This window comes from Anabrus simplex, chromosome 7 (genome assembly GCF_040414725.1).
Source record: "Anabrus simplex isolate iqAnaSimp1 chromosome 7, ASM4041472v1, whole genome shotgun sequence".
Lineage (NCBI taxonomy): Eukaryota > Metazoa > Arthropoda > Insecta > Orthoptera > Tettigoniidae > Anabrus > Anabrus simplex.
The window spans coordinates 33,110,148-33,128,427 of record NC_090271.1 but is presented as its reverse complement, the minus strand read 5'-3'; the positions used below and the strand labels follow the sequence as shown (position 1 = coordinate 33,128,427).

The window sequence follows — 18,280 nt, the reverse complement described above, 5'->3', positions numbered from 1 at the left end:
TGTGTATCGTCCTTCGGTTTCAGCGAGAACCCTATCACTGGCGCTTCCGTTATTACGAGCGATTAAGCGTGCACGCGTTTTCCGTTACCGATATTTATGCACCCCAGCGATGATATTGCTTGCGATAGATTACGTTCGGCATCGTTTCCTCGCTATGTGCACTAGCAATTTCTCTTGTCGACATTCGAAGGCGATGTCAGAGTCGATTAGTAATACTCGTCGACAGCTGTTCCGTAAAGAAAATTCGAAATGAAAGAGAACACATTTTTGTAATAAATGCGTAAATAACGTGTCCGATAACGGTTGTTAACTTGTTAAAAATTAAGGCTGACTAAACGACCGCTTAATTTTGAGGCTAAATACTGCACTCAAGTAAGAATGGGATACACGTCGAGATATGACAGAGTGCTTAATTGATTTCAGAGGTTAGTTTATATTTTGTCGCGTCTGGTTAAATTACGGAAAGGCTATTATGGAAATTTATAGCGAGAAAGTTATAATTTCTCCACTGGCGCTTGAAGTGTGTTTTCATCATACGTATAGTGTGGTTAAGTTAAGATGCGTGACGCTGTTTGAATAAGAAAACTGAAACGTTTGCAACAAAATTCGATCGATCATCTTCGGTACGGTATAGTTTTTTCACTTTGTGTATTTGCGAGCTCTCTCGTTGACATTCAAAGGCGATGTTGGAGTTGATTAGTAATACCCATCGACTTCTGTTCTCTAAACAAAAATCGAAATGAAGGAGGATAACATGTTTTTGTAATAAATGCGTAAATAACGTGGCCGATAGCAGTTATTAACTCGTTAAAAATAAAGACTGAATTAAACGATATCTTAATTTTAATGTTATATACGGAAATTAAGTAAGAATGTGATACACCTCAAGATATGGCAGAGTACATCACTGATTTCAGAGGATATTTCATATCTTCTCGCATCTAGTTATGGCTATTTACATGTGAATTTTTCATGAGGAGGTTATTTCTCTACATGCATTTCAAATATGTTTTTATGATAGACTACTTATACGGTTATGTTAAGTGGTGCTGTTTTAAGAAGAAATCTGAGGTGTTTGCCACATAAATCTCTGGAGTGATACCGTATTTTTCCGAATCCAATACTTTTTTTCTCAGAATCTCATGCGAAAACTCAAGGGTTGTTGCATTCGCGGCCTAACAGTAAGTTAATTGGATACCACTAGCAACTACCACGAACACTCGGAAATGTAGAATAATTGTACAGCCGCAAGAAAATACGGCATAGGCCTAACTAAAGCCAATATTTGGCGTTAGCGTGAAGGCAAAGAGCAAAAAAAAAAAAATGCGTACTGTACAAAAAATGCATTCAGTGGTCCGCAACAAGGACGCTTTAAAGAAGTCGAAGGTGAAATTGTGAGATATGTGCACGAAAAACGCAAGGGCGGAATGGCCATACTGTGGCGCAATAAACTCGTTCGTTGACTTTCAACGTTCGCGATTAGGCCTATACATCGCTAGCCCCTGAATTTGGCCGAACCCGACAAGCGAGACATACTGGTAGCGGTAGCCGGTCATATCTGACGCTGCGTAAAAGTAACAGTTTTATAGACAGCAAGAATAATTTCAGATGGATCGTTGTATTGTAGAGACGCATGGAATAGGTATTGCCGGAAAATTTTCAACGAGTTCTCTTCGGTATTATGATGCCAATGTTAAGTTAATGGTCCTTAAACCCGCGGAAATAAAGAATAATTGTGCAGCCGCAAAAAAAAAAAAAAAATAGAAATACGGCGTGACGAAAGTCAATGTTTGGCATTTAAAAATAGTCTAAAAATGCGTAGGCCTACTGTACAACAAGGCATTTATATGATTTTACACGCTTCTTTTTGAGCCTGATTTAAATTTTTTGAAGGGAAAAGTGGGGTTCATCTTGGATTCGGAGGAATACGCTACTTTTTTTTTTTTTTTTTCAGAAATAAATTAAAGATACACTTTCACCTAGTATCGAATTACGAAAAATAACAAACACGTAAGCCGTAGTGTGGATATCATCTGCGGAAACACAAGTTTTGAACAAACTGATTGCCGTTTCATACCAATGTTAATGTGCATGAAGGGTTTTCCGACTTTTATACAAAAATCGGATATGACGACAATCCGTTATAGCAAGTGAATTTTTCGCTGTTATGAATTCTCGCTATAACGAACTTCTACTGTATTTTAATATGGCTGATGGTGATCCCGAGTAGGGTTGAAACTAGTCCCATGTAATGTAAATATTGTAAATACAACTTAGTATTGAATAGGTGGAAAACTACTGTGCATTATTTATATGTTAACACAGTATTATTTAGACAATCATACAAAACCAACCATTAAAGATTCCTTTCTGAAAATTTGGATGTGCATGGAAATGAAAGAATGCTTTTTTAGTACATCTGTTCAGTGTAGTACACCTCAAAACATTCTTCTAAGTGAAGAGCTACACTACACATTTTGCACTGTCGTCAACTTTCACTTCTTTTACCCCAGCTGCAGCACAAAACATGCATTTGTGCCATTAGTATAACTAGCGTAAAATATACCCCAAGTTCTTCGGGTATTGTCATTGTCTTTCACCTTTCTTGTGCCAGGATTGCTCAACTGTCTTGCTGCATACACATTTGTCTCGTCAGATATTTTGTCAAACAAAGGGTTCGTGTATTCACAAAAACTCGAAGATTTCAGATAGTGGCCATGTATCAAACTTTTCATTAACCCCGCTGTTTCACCAGGGTATTGTCACTTTTTGTCCAGTTCCCATCAGTCAAGTTAGTCTGTGCAGAGGTATGAACTTGTTTCGAAAGACTTCACTCACTGTCGTCATTTGTATCACTTTCCATGCCATCAGCACTATTACACACATTGCCAGAACTCAAACTTCAGGGTCTATTCCGTCGATACAAACATCACTGCCTTCAATATCATTCTCTAAAACACTTATCTATTAGCTTTCGTATCAAATCAAATCATAATCTCTTTATTTGCAAATGAGGTGTCTACCTCAGTGGCAAATGGTACACTAAAATACATTATTCTCAAGCACTAAATATTAAATTAACAAGAGAAGAAAATTTTCTTATAATACAATATTATACAATTTACGCTAACAATGTTTTCTATTAAACACACAGCTCATCCTTAATAAATTTATATTGTTTACAAAATTCTACTTATAATATCTCCTGTACTACTTACAAATATAGTCAACTGATATACAGTATGTGGAATTACTTCAAATGAATACAAGTGGTATAACACTTTGAAGACGATGTCACCCCATGTGGGGTGACGGACCCTCATACAAAATATAGTATGTCACCCCTCATGGGGTGACACGGCAGTGTGTCCAGGCCTTTCAACTTTAGGCTGTCGCACGAAACTAGCGCTACCATTCGCTGTTGTATTGCATTGCTTGTTCACGTTAGGTGTTCATAGAGTGCAGCGCAGTGCCCATTCCTTTCTCAGCACGCTGGGCATTGCGCAACAAACAGTGGAATTTCTCTGACATTTGTCACCCCATATGGGGTGACATACGCAACCATCAGAATTCAATTATTAATGGCAAGGAAAATAATGTGGATTGGGGTCTATTATTGCTTTATTCTTACATACTGGTTGAGATTTAGCACTCAGATGAAATTGTAAACCGGGGCTACATGTGAATAAAAAAAATGTTTTTGCAAACCCGGGAATGTTCCCCAGTAATTGTCACTGGCTGATGATTTGGTTGAATCATTGCCCGATGCAGCACCGGAATCTTTGCTAGTGTCCTCACTACACAAACTATTGTTGAATTCTGACTCGGAAAAGGTGGCATCACATTGCAAATCCTAAATGTCAACATCTCTTGATTCAACACTCGAGCCCTTTTCAGGTTGTTCTTCTATCTCTCTATCGGTAATCATGGCTTACTCAACACAGAAACACATAACATGAATTAATTTCTTGTCACAAAACTGTAAATTACAAGGAATTCGTTGAAAGGCGCGTAAATCAACAGCTCACAGTACAGAGCACAGTGTTCCACAACAACAAAGGTAAAAACGCCGTCACCCCTACGTCACCCCTGTAGGGGTGACATGCGCTTTCTCTGTTGCATAGTCAACCTAATAACCATATGTCACCCCAATGGGGGGACACAAAAATACTAACTTTGAACATGAAATATGTCTTTGATTATCATCTCCGAATGAAATTACGAACATCCGTAACCCACAACAACCTGAAAAATGTATACTGCATTTCAGCAGTTTACCGCAGAAAAAGCAAATGTACACGTCGACGCTAAAGTGTTAAGATTAATATTTACATTGCATTTATTTACTTTTTTTTTTTTAACCCGTTCTGGAACCTAAGTAGCATAACGACCTGCTGCGTCTTAACCAGAGCCCCTTTTGCCACCACTTGTCAGAGTTCCTGAAGGGCCTTCACAGCTAGCGTAGCGGTCCCAGGGCCCTCGAAGTCCCCACTGTACTTCACCCCTACAGGCAGTCCCCTACTTTGGCTGTCCAAACTCCTTAGACCAGGGGATGGAATTAATTTATTCACTCACATTTTTTTATTTACAATAACCTGCACTGGTCGAATGCCCTCTAACACTTCATTTATTTTCTCTGTTGCTGTTTATTCTCTTCTTGAATATCTGTACAGATTTTGGAAAAGGATCAAACACTACCCCTGGTAAACTGTTCCACCCCTTAAAACCCTTCCCAATGAATGAAAATTTACCCCAATCACTTCTGCTACAATTCCTTCTAATTTTATATTTGTGGTCAGTCCTGCCGATATAATTATTTTCCAACTGAAGCCTCTCACGGATATCTCCCCATGCTTCTTCTCTTGTATAGGCTCTATATAATCCTATAAGTCTAGTTTTCTCCCTTCTCTTACTTAAAGTTTCCCACCCAAGTTCCTTTAACATTTCTGATACACTACTCTTTCTCCTGAAATCCCCTGTTACAAATCTTGCTGCTTTCCTCTGTACACTATCTATTTCTTTTATTAGGTATTCTTGGTGAGGATCCCAAACACTGTTTGCATATTCCAATAATGGACGAACCATACTCAAGTAACTTTTTTCTTTTAATTCTTTGTTGCATCCTTTAAGTAGTCTCATTATGACATGTAACGATCTGTATGCTTTCCCAACAGTGTCATCAACATGACCCTTCCAGTGCAAATTACTTTCAAGTCTCACACCTAAGTATTTGCACTTGCCATCTCTTGGGATAACTACCTCATCCAAAGTATATTCAAATTCAGTTTTAAAGCTCCTGTTTGTAAAAGTTGTAACAGTTGATTTGCCTCCATTAACCTTCGTATTCCATCTTCATCAACACCAGCACATCTGCTTGACACCATAATGGCAAATGACGTGAGCAAAATAATATGAATATGTTCTGGAAGTGTGTGATAGCAAGGAAAATAACCAAAGCCACATGTCTAAACTTCAGCTCAGAATGCATACAAGTAGCGTCTGTAGGAGTAACTGAACTACATATACTGATATACAGCAGTGCATCGCCGTGAACTGAGCTTGTAATTTTATTCATATGCCACGAATTACTTTTGCGAGCTAGGTTCATCAATGATGCGATTGAGTTAATATATTGTAATTTGAGTGTGAAAACTCTTGTTCTTCTGTTCATCTGCTGACATAAATAGTTGGTAGTATATATTATGCAGCTGGTTATTGTTTTAAGCCGTGCTAATTGTCCTCGATTAGTCATTTCTGTGTACAGTGCCTCCCAGTGCGTCTGTTTCTCCTTTAATCACAAAATCATTCTTTCTAGATACGTGAAAATGACTTCTTAACGTTTGATGCCATGCGGCACGCTGCCCAATGTGTCGGGAGAGCTCTCAGAGGCAAAACAGACTACGGTATTATGGTCTTCGCCGACAAGGTAAGTTTATGTTCTTTTCTAGTTCTCTAAGGAAGTCAGTGGGAAGATTAACTTCTTTTCAGAATGAAAAGTCTCATCCCAGTGCTTATAATTCCTCATAAAATTCTAGATCCCAGGACTTCCTGCATTTACCCATGGAACTTTCCCCCTTATGTAATTTTCCCACCCATAATTTGATATTGCAAATTTAGGGGGAAATAAAAATTAGCATAGTAATTTTCATGTCATGTTCATGTAAAGTCTTCCATCATCACTGTGTTTTCTGTTTATTTGTTTTGCAAAATGTGCAGTCGTAAAAAAACTGTTATTGTTTCAACGGCCAGTCATCAGTTTGTAGGCGGTGACTGAGAAGCACAAGCTGCAACACTGATGTTAAAAGGATTGCTCAGCAAGCTACAGATACAGTAGTATTGTGGAAGAGGTGTATTCCATCTGTAACATACACCCGTGCAGAAGACAATACAGTCAGCGTATACATTGGAAGTTGCTGAAAAGAGGCCCAAGGGACGACCAAGACAGCGATGGATCGATACAGTGCACAATGACCTGAAAGCTGTAAGACTGAATCCTGACATGGCCCATGACTGAATTAAATGGAGAAAATGAATCCACACAGTGGACCCTGCCACCAGGCGGGAGAAACGCTAAAGAAGAAGAAGGTTAAAAAAAGAAAAAATTGGGCATTATAATGCACAGTTTAAATTAATGGTGGTTGCACCAGTAGAAAATAATGGCATTCATGCTGCAGTGCCTTAGGTTAGTATAGAGCCATTACTTGTGCGCTACTGGCATAAACAAAAAAGAATAGTTGCAGTGTGCTGAGAAGACAGCCTCATCATTTCATCGACTAAAATCTGACCATTATCCGGAAATTGAAAAAGAACTGGTAAAATATGTAACTGGATTGAGAAATGACTGCTATTGAGAGTCTCATACAAAATGCTACAGTTAATGGCTCTGAAGATTGCAGTGAAAAGCAGTACAGGCATCTTTCAGCTTAAAGCAAACAGGAGCTGGCCATGTATATTCATCAAGAGGGAAAACGTTTCTCTCCGAAACCAAGGATTACCAAGGGACTGTAACAGAAAAGTGGTGAAATTCCATTGGTATTTTGTTATTCAGAAGTAAACTGCTTAATTATTCGTCTCTCTATTTTTTTAGGTTAAAAAATGCTAAAAGAAAGTGGGAAAATTATACAAGTAAATATGGTATGGTATAGCATGACAACTGTGCAGAATTATGGATTCTGTGATTACATCGTAAGACTACGCCCGCCTGGTGACCTTGATCATTAAGGTATCAAGTCTATATGATCTAACACTGCGGTTAGCCTATTCGAGTCCCGTTGGTCAAAAAACGAATCACCATCAGAATGTTGGCCGGCAGGGTAGGAGAAGTGGTGGTATATAATTTCTAATCACTAGGTTGCGTGCCAAAAGCCTGGATTCAATTCCAAACCTCTCCGCAGTGCTCATACAGAGTGAGGGCAAATGATGCTGTTGATGATGATTGCCCATTGGATAGAGACATTAAGCCTCGAGCAGACCCCTTGGTGCTATTCGATAGCTACATACCGACACTGTGTTTCAACCTCTCTCTGCATAATCATCATCGTCGTCATCCTACATCTGCTGGTGTCCGATAGTAAGACACTCCCGGCACTAAATGTCATACAATAAGTAAGATAAGTATCATAAGACTGCAGCCATGTACGGTTGTTAGTTGTGTGATTCCTTTTCTTCTTCTTCAGCTTATTATTCCCACTTATGTGGGGTCATGGCTGTGGATCCCTCTTCTCCCTGCTTTATGGTCCATTGTAGTGTCCTTTCTGAGACCTGTCTGTCATCTCCTGGGTCGCCCTTTGCTCTTCATCTCAAACATCTTCCTCCCAATGCAGTAACACCTCGTTAAGATGTTTCTTCAGGAGACAAGGAAAAAGAACGTGTTAAGCAAGGAAACGTACTAATGAATACACTAATAGAAACTATCCAACGGGAGTATTTAAACACTAGATTCAATTTTTTCCGACATAATGGAATTTGATATGTAACTATTCTCATGTTTTAGACCTGTATTGAAATTTGCTATAATTTGCATACAAATTTTTATTTTTTATTTTTCTATTCCACCTATTCAATACAATTGAATAATGGAATTTTACGTTGTATATCCCCGGGTACAGTGAAAACTCTTATGAGAAGAGAGTATTAAAAGGTGTGAAAAACAGGAGAGAAAAAATATGAAAACTTATTCCGCTGCGGCTTATAAAATAATAGTGCACTGAAAAGTGTTGAAAACACCAAACAAAAAATATGAAAACATTTGAACAGGTCTCATAAAAATGTCAAAATATTACCGTATTTACGCAAATAATACCCGCATATTTTTTCAAAAAATTTGAGGCACGAAATTGGAGTGTGGGTTTTATTTGTGGCAATGTTGGCACTTTTTTTTATTTTTTTTTTTTTTTTTTTTTTTTCAAAATCAGCGTTCGTAAAGTTAGGGTGCAGGGATTATTTGCATAAATACAGTATTGCAGATCACACTCTTTCTAAAACAAATGTTAATAGAAGCCTTTTTTTTCGGACTAGTTGGTTAATAAACATTATTTTTCTAGTCACACACAGGACAGAAGGCAGGTAATCTCCACCATTTGGCAGTCCATTCTGGGCAAATTTTAAACTAATACAGCCAGGATCCTAGTCATAACATACTAATTAAATTTATACCACATATTTGTAGTGTCTTTCTGACTGTTATTGTACAATTTCAAAATCCTGAATTAATTTGATCACTCATAATCAATTTATTTTGAAAACATATGAAATTAATTTTGTTTCACGCATGCTTGTCTTTAGGTGCACTTTTCTCTAAAAGTAAAACTCTTACAGGTACCTAATTTTTTGATAGGATATAATACAAGAAATTTGATATACTAAACACAAAATTATTTTTAAAGTGACCAAATGTTTATCAAAAAAAATTGTTTAAAGTACATAATTTAATTTACCATAAAAAAATTACTCATTTTATTTTTATATTTCATTATTTTTGATTGCAGTAGCATAATTTTATGTTCACCTCTCTGAGGGTGGTTCCAAGGTACACCATAGAAAAAATCAGATATTTACCTTCAGTAGTTACTGAGAAATGTGCACCTGAATGTCTGAAAACTCAATGTTTGAGTAAATGAAGAAATAAAAAAAAAGATCACTGACAAGTATCTAGAACATTCCCGCCATGTATTCAGCTTGTGTTTGGCTTTCTTCTTCTTCTTTCTTCTTTCTCTCCATCCTCTTCCTGGTCCTTGATTCCTTAGTCAGGGCCTGAGCATCTTTTTCCGCCTTCATGAGTCGTTGTTTATCAATGGCGTGAAGAGCTGTTGTCAAGTTTTCTCCAGGATTTATGCCTAACTTCCTCAACACAGTTTTCCTGGCTGCAGTTCCATCATTAAAGCAAATAACTGCATCCAGTACACCTATTTTCAGAGTATTCAGTCCAACAAATACTGTTTTGGGTACCCTTTCCCAGATACAATGATTAAAACTTTCATTTGGGTTTTGGGTATTCCCATGCAAGCACTTTCGAAGAAGGTCCCTATCACTTAGATTCCTGTACACTGGCTTGATTGCTTCCATTACAGCTAATGGCAGAGAATATTCATGATGGTATTCCTGTTACTTTTGACTTTTGGTAGCCACACCAAGAGTCAGCACCTTTTGGGCCAAGATAATGCTGTGGGTTACTATCAGTCGATAACTTATGAAAATAAGTAGCCCATACTGCCTCCCTCATTTCACGTTCATCTGTACACCCTGTGTGCCTCCTTATTGCCATTCCATAATACTGTTGCAGCAGATCAATCTGCACATCAGTTAGTCGACCCCGTCCAGACAGTGATTTCCCATCCGATAATTTTTTCCCTTGCATGTCTTTGCACAGCTTTCGCAGTCTTGCTCCCATTCGTTTCTGAACATGACCACAGCATTCAAGTTTGGTAATTTTCACCTCTGGGCCATATATATTTGCCTCACTCACCCTTACAAAGCCCTTGGAGTCACCATCCCCCAGATAGTGTATGTACCTGACACCACGTGTGGTCTCTGATCTCTGAAATATTCTCATTGCACCCTCACTCTCCATGCCCCCACTGTACCCATCATAGTTTTTGACACAGTTGTGATTATGTTCCTTATCCCTTGTACAGTTATGACAATATTTGGTCAAGCATTCAACATCAATCACTTTCCCAGTCTCTAAAGCAGTTGCAGTGACCACACCATTCAGTGATGTATGACCACGCTTTTGCCAAGAACCATCCAAGGCAACAGCCATATCTTTACAGTCATCATTCAGGGCTACTGCTTCATTCACTGCTCTAAGCATAGAGTCCTCTGCTACCTCCTTTAGTGCATTGTGAAATATGTCAGTAAAAAGAGAGAATCTTGGTGGAGGTGGCAAATCCATCATAGCACAAAGAGTCTGAGCTGACTTACCACCTTTTCCTATGCACCTCATACTGTAGAAAAGTCTAATGTTCACATCATAACCTCTATCAACTTTCTTTGATATCATAGATGAAGCTGAAGCCCTACATGAACTACAGATTATAGTTAACTTAGTGGCCAGTCCCTTTCTACTTGTAGTGTCTTCAAACAAATTCATACATTCAACACCTTCACAATATTTACACTTTACAAACTGTTTCATAAGTTCAGATAACAAACCAATATCAACTACAACATATCCTTCACTAGCTTCACCTTCAAATGTATCATCCTTACTCTCAGTCTGTATATATGAAAGTTTCCTCTTGGATGAACTAGGCCTATCCACTGTTTCAGAAGAACAACTTACTGGAGTGAGGTTAGAGCTATTGCTTACATCTCTATCAGTAGTACTGCCTGATTTTTTAATGTATAAATTGCCGTAAAACTTTTGTTTACCAAACCTCTTTGTTCTACCCATCACAAAAACAATAGAATAGTAACACAGAGTACGGATAAACGTATACGTTTTGCATAAAAGAACTATAAGCCTACAGCACACGTTTCTATGGAATCAAAACAAACAATAACCACATGTAACTAAACAATGCAGCCTTCACTATCATCTGTACATAAGGCCAGTACCAACATAGAAAATGTTCATTTACCATACATATATTATGTAAGAAGTGAAATGTTCAAAGAGAAAATATACCGAGAGAACAAGACACTGGAATGAGGAAATGGGCGTGTCAGCTAGAGGCGGCCATTTTTAAAAACCCAATGTATGCCATTTAAACGGATAAATACAACCAAAAAATTATATAGGCTTGTAGAGAAAAGCATGACGAATAATTTAAGACATAAAACAAAAAATGCATTTTTTGACCGATAATACCTGCCTTAGACAGTGAAATGGAGGTTATACACGGCCATGTGCGACTGCAACAGAATGACTTGGCTGCCATTTTTAGTCAAACAGAACTTCGATCGACCAAGACCGATTCGAGTGATCGAGTCGAAACTGGAAGGTGCGAGTTTCAACGTTCACGCCAACTCTGCGCAAGTCAACTTGCTGACAGACTTTAATTTTGTCTTCATTAGTAAGGAATTTCACGACTTTTTCCGTATCCATAATTAGGCTATCACAAGACAAATATGCACCTTGCTGGTCAACTTCACACGATTATGTTCCAGATGTAGGCTATTGTGTGACAAATATTCGCTACCCTTCACTGTACAACTTAACACGAAATACTTTTCTAACTTCTGAATGGAATGCGAAATACAAACACAGACAGGCTCATTGTGTTATTCTGCAGTTTCACTGCTAACCGGCAAGCAAAACTGAGGATTTATGAGGCTAATGGCTTACTTCCCAAAGGTGCAATTTTCCGCTGTCACGCAACTGCGCCGGGGGCTCTTACCCGCGTTGGAAATCACTTTCTTTCCTCAAGGGATGACAAACAACAATTTCAAGGCTAGAACCATGTGATTGTACTAAGCGGTAATAGCGAAAATTCGTGACGTGATAAATTTTTATGTAGATTTAATACGATGAGAATCAGGACTTTGAATTTATGACGTACTAAGCGGGAAAACATGTCAATGAGGAACGCACTAACAAGGTTTCACTGTATATTGTTCATTCACTGTTGAAAATTTCCACACCACTTGTCTCTAACATAGATGTGCGACTTCCATTTTAAAAAATTACTGCCAAGTGCAAGATTGTATGCTTTGGTGTAGAAGCAGCCAAAATAATTTTGTGGATATTTGCCCTAGAATTGCTGCATGTCTAACTGGGAAGTTGCATTAATTTTGTCCAGTGTACTGTCTGTACATACATCTTAGTTCCGTACACCAATAGAAAGTGAAAATACTCTGTTATACAATTGTGCCAATCACTGACAAGATACGAGACAGGAAACTTCGTGTAATTTGTACTGCACCAGCCACTGCCATCACCTAGAAGTGAATGGTTGGCATGTCTGTGTTCCACCTAACCAGTGCTGGATTTATACAGTCAGTTAAGATATGATCATCATCCTTCATCCCCATGATGCACAAGACTACAATAAGTGTCGTTCCAAGACTAGAATTGCATACTCTGCAAGGAAAGGTGGATTAATGCTCGGGAGGAGGAAAAATAATTATGATAAAAATAATTAATAAAATTATTTGAATTACAGAAAATATTATTTATTAGTGTTTACAAACTGTGAGGCAAATGGAGGAGGAGAGTTTACCTAGGAGAATAATGGACTCTGTTATGGAGGATAAGAGAAGTAGAGGGAGACCAAGACGACGATAGTTAGACTCAGTTTCTAAAGATTTAAAGATGAGAGGTATAGAACTAAATGAGGCCACAGCACTAGCTGCAAATAGAGGATTGTGGTGACATTTAGTAAATTCACAGATTCTTGCAGACTGAACCCTGACAGACATAACAGTCTATAATGATAATGTATGTATGTATGTATGTATGTATGTATGCACAAACAGAATGGAATTTTCACTTTGTAACTTATTTTAACACATTGAATGCCACATCTTTCATATATGAATGACACTTAACTTTCCGTTACTGCAGCGTCATCCATATATGAATGATGTGCAGATGAGCTGTTTCAGGCTTCGTCATTCACATTAGAACGACATTACGGTAAAATCAAATGATAGCCCTAAAGTGTGGCCCACGGGTTACTTTTTGGTGTGCTTGGTTTGACCGTACCTTTAACGGAATTGGGTATACCCTTTACAAATCACTTAAAAAATACATTTGCCCCCGGGGGAAGTTTTACGACCCAGGCCTTGGCATTCAGTGTGTTAAAAACGTGATATTTGGAAGATTTAAAGTATTGTTTTATTCATGCGACAGTTTTGAATACAGTGGAACCTCGATTTCCGGTTTTGGAAAGACCACAAAACAAAAAACGTACAACACGGGAAAACGGAAAGTCCGGTAATGAATGAAAACCATCAACAATTTGAAATATGTATAATCTTACAATCACTCCTAAACCAAACCAGACTACAGTCCTGATAGGCCTTTGCCTGCCAAGCAACCGCTGCTCAGTCCAAAGGCCTGCAGATTACAAGGTGACACATGGTCAGTGTGATGAATCCTCTCGGCTGTTATTCCTGGCTCTTGAGACCGGGTTCTCCATCTCACCATTAGATAGCTCCTCGATTAAAGGTAATCGTAGGCAGAGTGGACCTGGAACCAGCCCTCATATCCAGGTAAAAATGCCTGACCTGGCTAGGAACCGAACCCGGTCCATCCGGGTGATAGGCAGGCAAGTTAGACAGTAGGGCCAGCTTCAGACATTGATTACAGGTACGCGAATTAAAAATCTTTATACTTTGTATTGAGTTTTACCGGCAAAACTTCGTCAGTTTTCCGTGAAAACTTCTGTCAGTTCAGCAACTTTGATCAGCCAAACTCTTTGAAAAATCGAATGACGCCAAGCCATACCAACAATCAACCACAAGTAGTTTTTAATTCTCTAAAAATGTAGCACATTAGATACAAAAGCACCCAACATGTTTGTTACCTCATTCTACAGTGGTAACACAAAACAAGGCACAAACAGAGTTAAAAGGGGGAGTTAAGGGCAAACTACACAATATAAAAGGTCACTACACACTCGGAACAAGACAGTAGCTAACATTACGCTGATCTCCAACAAAACATGCACGTAAATATCAGTGGGGCCAACTAGGGAACAACAAACCGGGAAGATGAGAAGGGCTGGGAACCTACCAAAGGCATGGACATGGCTTAGATAGCGGATTCCTAAATAAATGGCCGTGATCCTTAGATTTGAAGAATATTATTTACCAAATAATTTTACAAATACATTCTAAGTTACAAGCTGTAAGTTCAGTGGTATCCATAGTTCATTTCGTATCAGTGTAATTTCAAATTTCAAAACAACTATACATCTAGTTACCAATGCAGTAGTACAATGCAATTTACAGGTTATCCAAAGTCTAGCGTACCTCAAGTGATACAGAACTACCAGAGGCAAACCCCAAGGGAAATAATATTAAACTACAATATACATATTTTAGTGAAACAAGGAATGGGAATGCCTTGGAAACGAACAGGTAAGTCCAGCTGAAAAACTAAGGCGTCATAAGTAACTAATTTGGTGAATCTAGGCGAGGTTAGGGCAGACTCCTGTATGAAAAGCACATCAGAACATTACCGAAATTTTAGCAGGAAAGGAATTCAAGAATGCTTACCCGAGGAGTGTGCCATCCCGGAAACCGGGGGACGTCAACTAGCTAGGCTGCTTGCAGGCAGATAAACCGAGACTGACAGAATTCAGGATACAGAATTAATTCGAACACTGCCTCGCTCACTATATATAGGAATTACTGGCCTTGGAGGCAGCCAATCAGCGTGCACGAGTTCCCTATCGCCACCTAGACTCACCAATCACAACCTTACTTTTGATCGCGAACTTTGACTAACATTCTATAATACGCATGATTGCGAAAGTCGTATTTTTCCAGAATAGACAGAACACACTTTCTAGAACACATACCAACAAAGTAACACACCCTGTACAAAAGTTATGTAACTTTCTGGATCTTTCCAGGAACTATAGACAGAATTCTACTATTTACAAATGCCTATGTTACAACATTATACAGTACAGGTTAGTTCAATAAAATATAAAACATCATATCGTATTTTTCAAACAAGGTCTTCAAAAAAATACATTCCACTCGCATTACATAGTTCACCTGTAACAATGTTGGCAAAATACCGTTTTTTCTTAATTTACCCTTGTTATTTGGTCACCGATGTACTGTTCGTAGTATTTCCTGGAAATCTTGTACTGCGTAAATTAGGCCTATAGTATATCGAAAATTACAGGTTATATTGAACTCGAGAATATGGTCTCGAATGTAAGTGTCGATTCTCAAAGGTTCTCAATTCTGCTTGCCACTAATCACAATCAAATTGGAAAGAGAAAAAAATCATCAAAACTTCAAAAATTATGGTTATTCGTGACCTTGAGCTCAGCTGGAAAGTGCGTTCGCTGTACAAGTCATTATGAGTGGGAGATGATACAAACATTTTAAATGTAACATGCGAAAATAAAATGACTGCGGTTTTTATGATATTTTAACACAAAACTTTAAAATTCCCAGTCTTGTATTAGGACCAAAACAGTAATAGGCAATTCCAAGACCTCGCATGGCTTTATGTAAGTAAAGTGCAACATCTGTTTTGGTCTCTATAACATAATCGTATACGATAGTATTAAAATACTAGATTTGTGTCAAGAAGGAACAGTTTCGATTCTTGCCTGCAAACCCCGTGACTATACAGTGCCCTGAGGGAACTGCCGAAAACCTGTTCGGCGATACAATCGAAGAAAGTTAAAATGTAAAAATCTAACCCTGGACATAATGTGGATGTTTTACAAGTACGAACATATGACGAAACTCGTTCCATCTTCAAATAGAGCTGTCAAAATACGCTATGTCTCTTTCCAATTGTTGTGGTCACTCTCTGCTTTACGATTTCTGACTATTCTCTAACCATTACCACCCGAATGCGATACTAAGATGGTCCCTTATGAAAGTTCATTGCCGATCATTTTTCCAGTGCAGTACTTGCTCTAATTAACACAGTGACAAGGCGTTAACGCCAAGATCTATAAATGTGGCCTAGAAGTGAGATAAAGTTTCATGAAAAATGCTTGGACGAGTGACTGAAATTTCTAGATGGTTAATTCGGGAAATCGTTTCTTCGAGGAACGGATATTGCAGGATTTTTACAACGTGATTTCATTAGGGTGCTCGCGGGACCAAGTAATTTGAACAAAAAATGTGGAAAAACGTAGTTTCCGGGAAAGGATAATTGAGGTTCCACTGTATTTTCATTTAGATCTTCCAAACTAATCTGCCACAGCTTGCACGTGCCTTTTCATCTATTGAATTACCAGTAATTACTGTGTACCTTACTTCTTAAATAGGCCTATAGACTTTTAGAGTAAGTATTGTTTAACCCAAGAAGTGCTCACTGCGCCTTCCTGTGGTGCCAGGATCGTGTTTTGAGATCCTCAGTAAATGTGTTTTTCTTGACTGTGTCATCTCTTGGTGAAACATTCATACTATATCAACTTGAATGTCTCTAGTTCACACTTGTCACCACTATTGATGCTTTTGGTAGAATTTGTTGGAGTTTGATGTCTATACAAATCTCTTATCTAGTAGTTGCCATGTGACTGTAGTAAACAAACATGGCAGCATGAAAATCAAAAACATTCCTGGCTAAATCAGATATTTTACAAGTTTTTTATGAGGGTAGTGATTTTAGTGAAATTGATAGTGAAAATGATTCTGAAGACATCGAAAATGTAGGCGGGGTTGGAGGAAATTTGGATAATTTGTCAGATGACGATACACCATTGGAGAGAACTGAGGAAGTGTGCTGTATGTGCGACAGCAGAAGAGCGAGGCAGTCCAGACATTGGTGTCCAGGATGTAAAGTGGGAGTCCATGAAACATGCTGGGATCAATTAAAGCACTTCTTCAGAGCAAGGGGACACGAAGGAAAGAAAACCCAGGAAAAGGAAGTAGAATCAGAATAAGCTGGAAGGAAAAAAGTGAATGTTTTCCTTTTCCCCTATTGTGACATAAAGTGTTCTAGGACTGCTAATTACATACAGATTTTCTTGAAACTTTCAGGGTTATTTCAACATTGTATGGGGAAAATGTTGTATATTTCTGCTTTTTTTTTTGGTTCAATTTCACTTTGTGTTTTCGAGATAACAAAAATTCAAGCAACAAAAAGTTTGCTTTCTATAAAGGATATTTAGTTTCAATATATGTCTTTTTATCATGAAACAACTCTTTCTGATCAAAATGGTGCATATAGTGTTAGTTTTTGATAATATTTACCAATTTTATAAAAGATTTTCTAAACCAGTACAGTTTCAGCATTAACGCATGGCACTACGGAATATAGCATTGGCACTTATAGGGTTAATAAACATGTGTTTTGAGGAAATGTCATCATTAATATTTTTCCCTGATTGTGTCTCATAAAACTTGGGTGCATGTCTTATGCAAGGGCATGTGGTATGCGAGCTGATACGGCGTTTCAAATTGTGAGATTTCTGTTCCAGTGTTAGGCTCAAATAATTACACGATTCCTTGGCTGTGCAGAGCAATTGACAGAGGCTCAGAAATGACACTTAGCAGTAAAGGAGATAAGTGTTGTATGTCTTGCTATTAATTCTGCATGTTTACATTGCAGAGGTTTGCACGATCGGACAAACGTAGTAAACTGCCAAAGTGGATTCAAGAACATCTCAAAGATTCGTTGTGCAATCTCTCTACTGAGGAGGCTGTGCAGGTGAGTGTAGATAGTTACTATGTACCTCTAAGTACTTCACTGAAAAGATTTACAGAACAAAAATGGTAGCAAGATTAAAATTAAACCCTATCTTGCTGTATATATAAATCTTTCCTGACTACATCAACAGTTGAATAGCACAATACTCAATTTTCAAATTTTGATGACAAGAGTTCTTATAACATACCAATACAAAGTATATCAGCCATAGAACATTCTCGATATTCACCTATACAACTTAATCAACACAAGAACTACAAGAGGATTGAAGAATGAATGCAACGCAACATGAACTCAAATTTTAATAGACGTTTTTAAAATATACCATGTTTTAATGTGTTTAATGTGCTATATTTTTTAGTGTCTTATGATGTGGCATATATATTTTAATGTGTTTATGTACTCATGTCCATGCTCAATCAATAGGTTTTAGTTTATTCTAACCATCACCACTTTTAATCAGAGATATTTTAACGCAACATA

General features: G+C 38.0%; 1 protein-coding gene across 1 annotated transcript in view; it reads left to right on the top strand.

Moving 5' to 3' along the window:
* Xpd (general transcription and DNA repair factor IIH helicase subunit Xpd) overlaps positions 1–18,280 on the top strand; it is a 152,060-nt gene that overhangs the window by 104,442 nt on the left and 29,338 nt on the right. The window contains exons 13-14 of the mRNA XM_067151069.2: positions 5,816–5,926; positions 17,699–17,797. Coding sequence (XP_067007170.2) covers positions 5,816–5,926; positions 17,699–17,797 — 210 coding nt within the window. The remainder of the gene's footprint in view (positions 1–5,815; positions 5,927–17,698; positions 17,798–18,280) is intronic.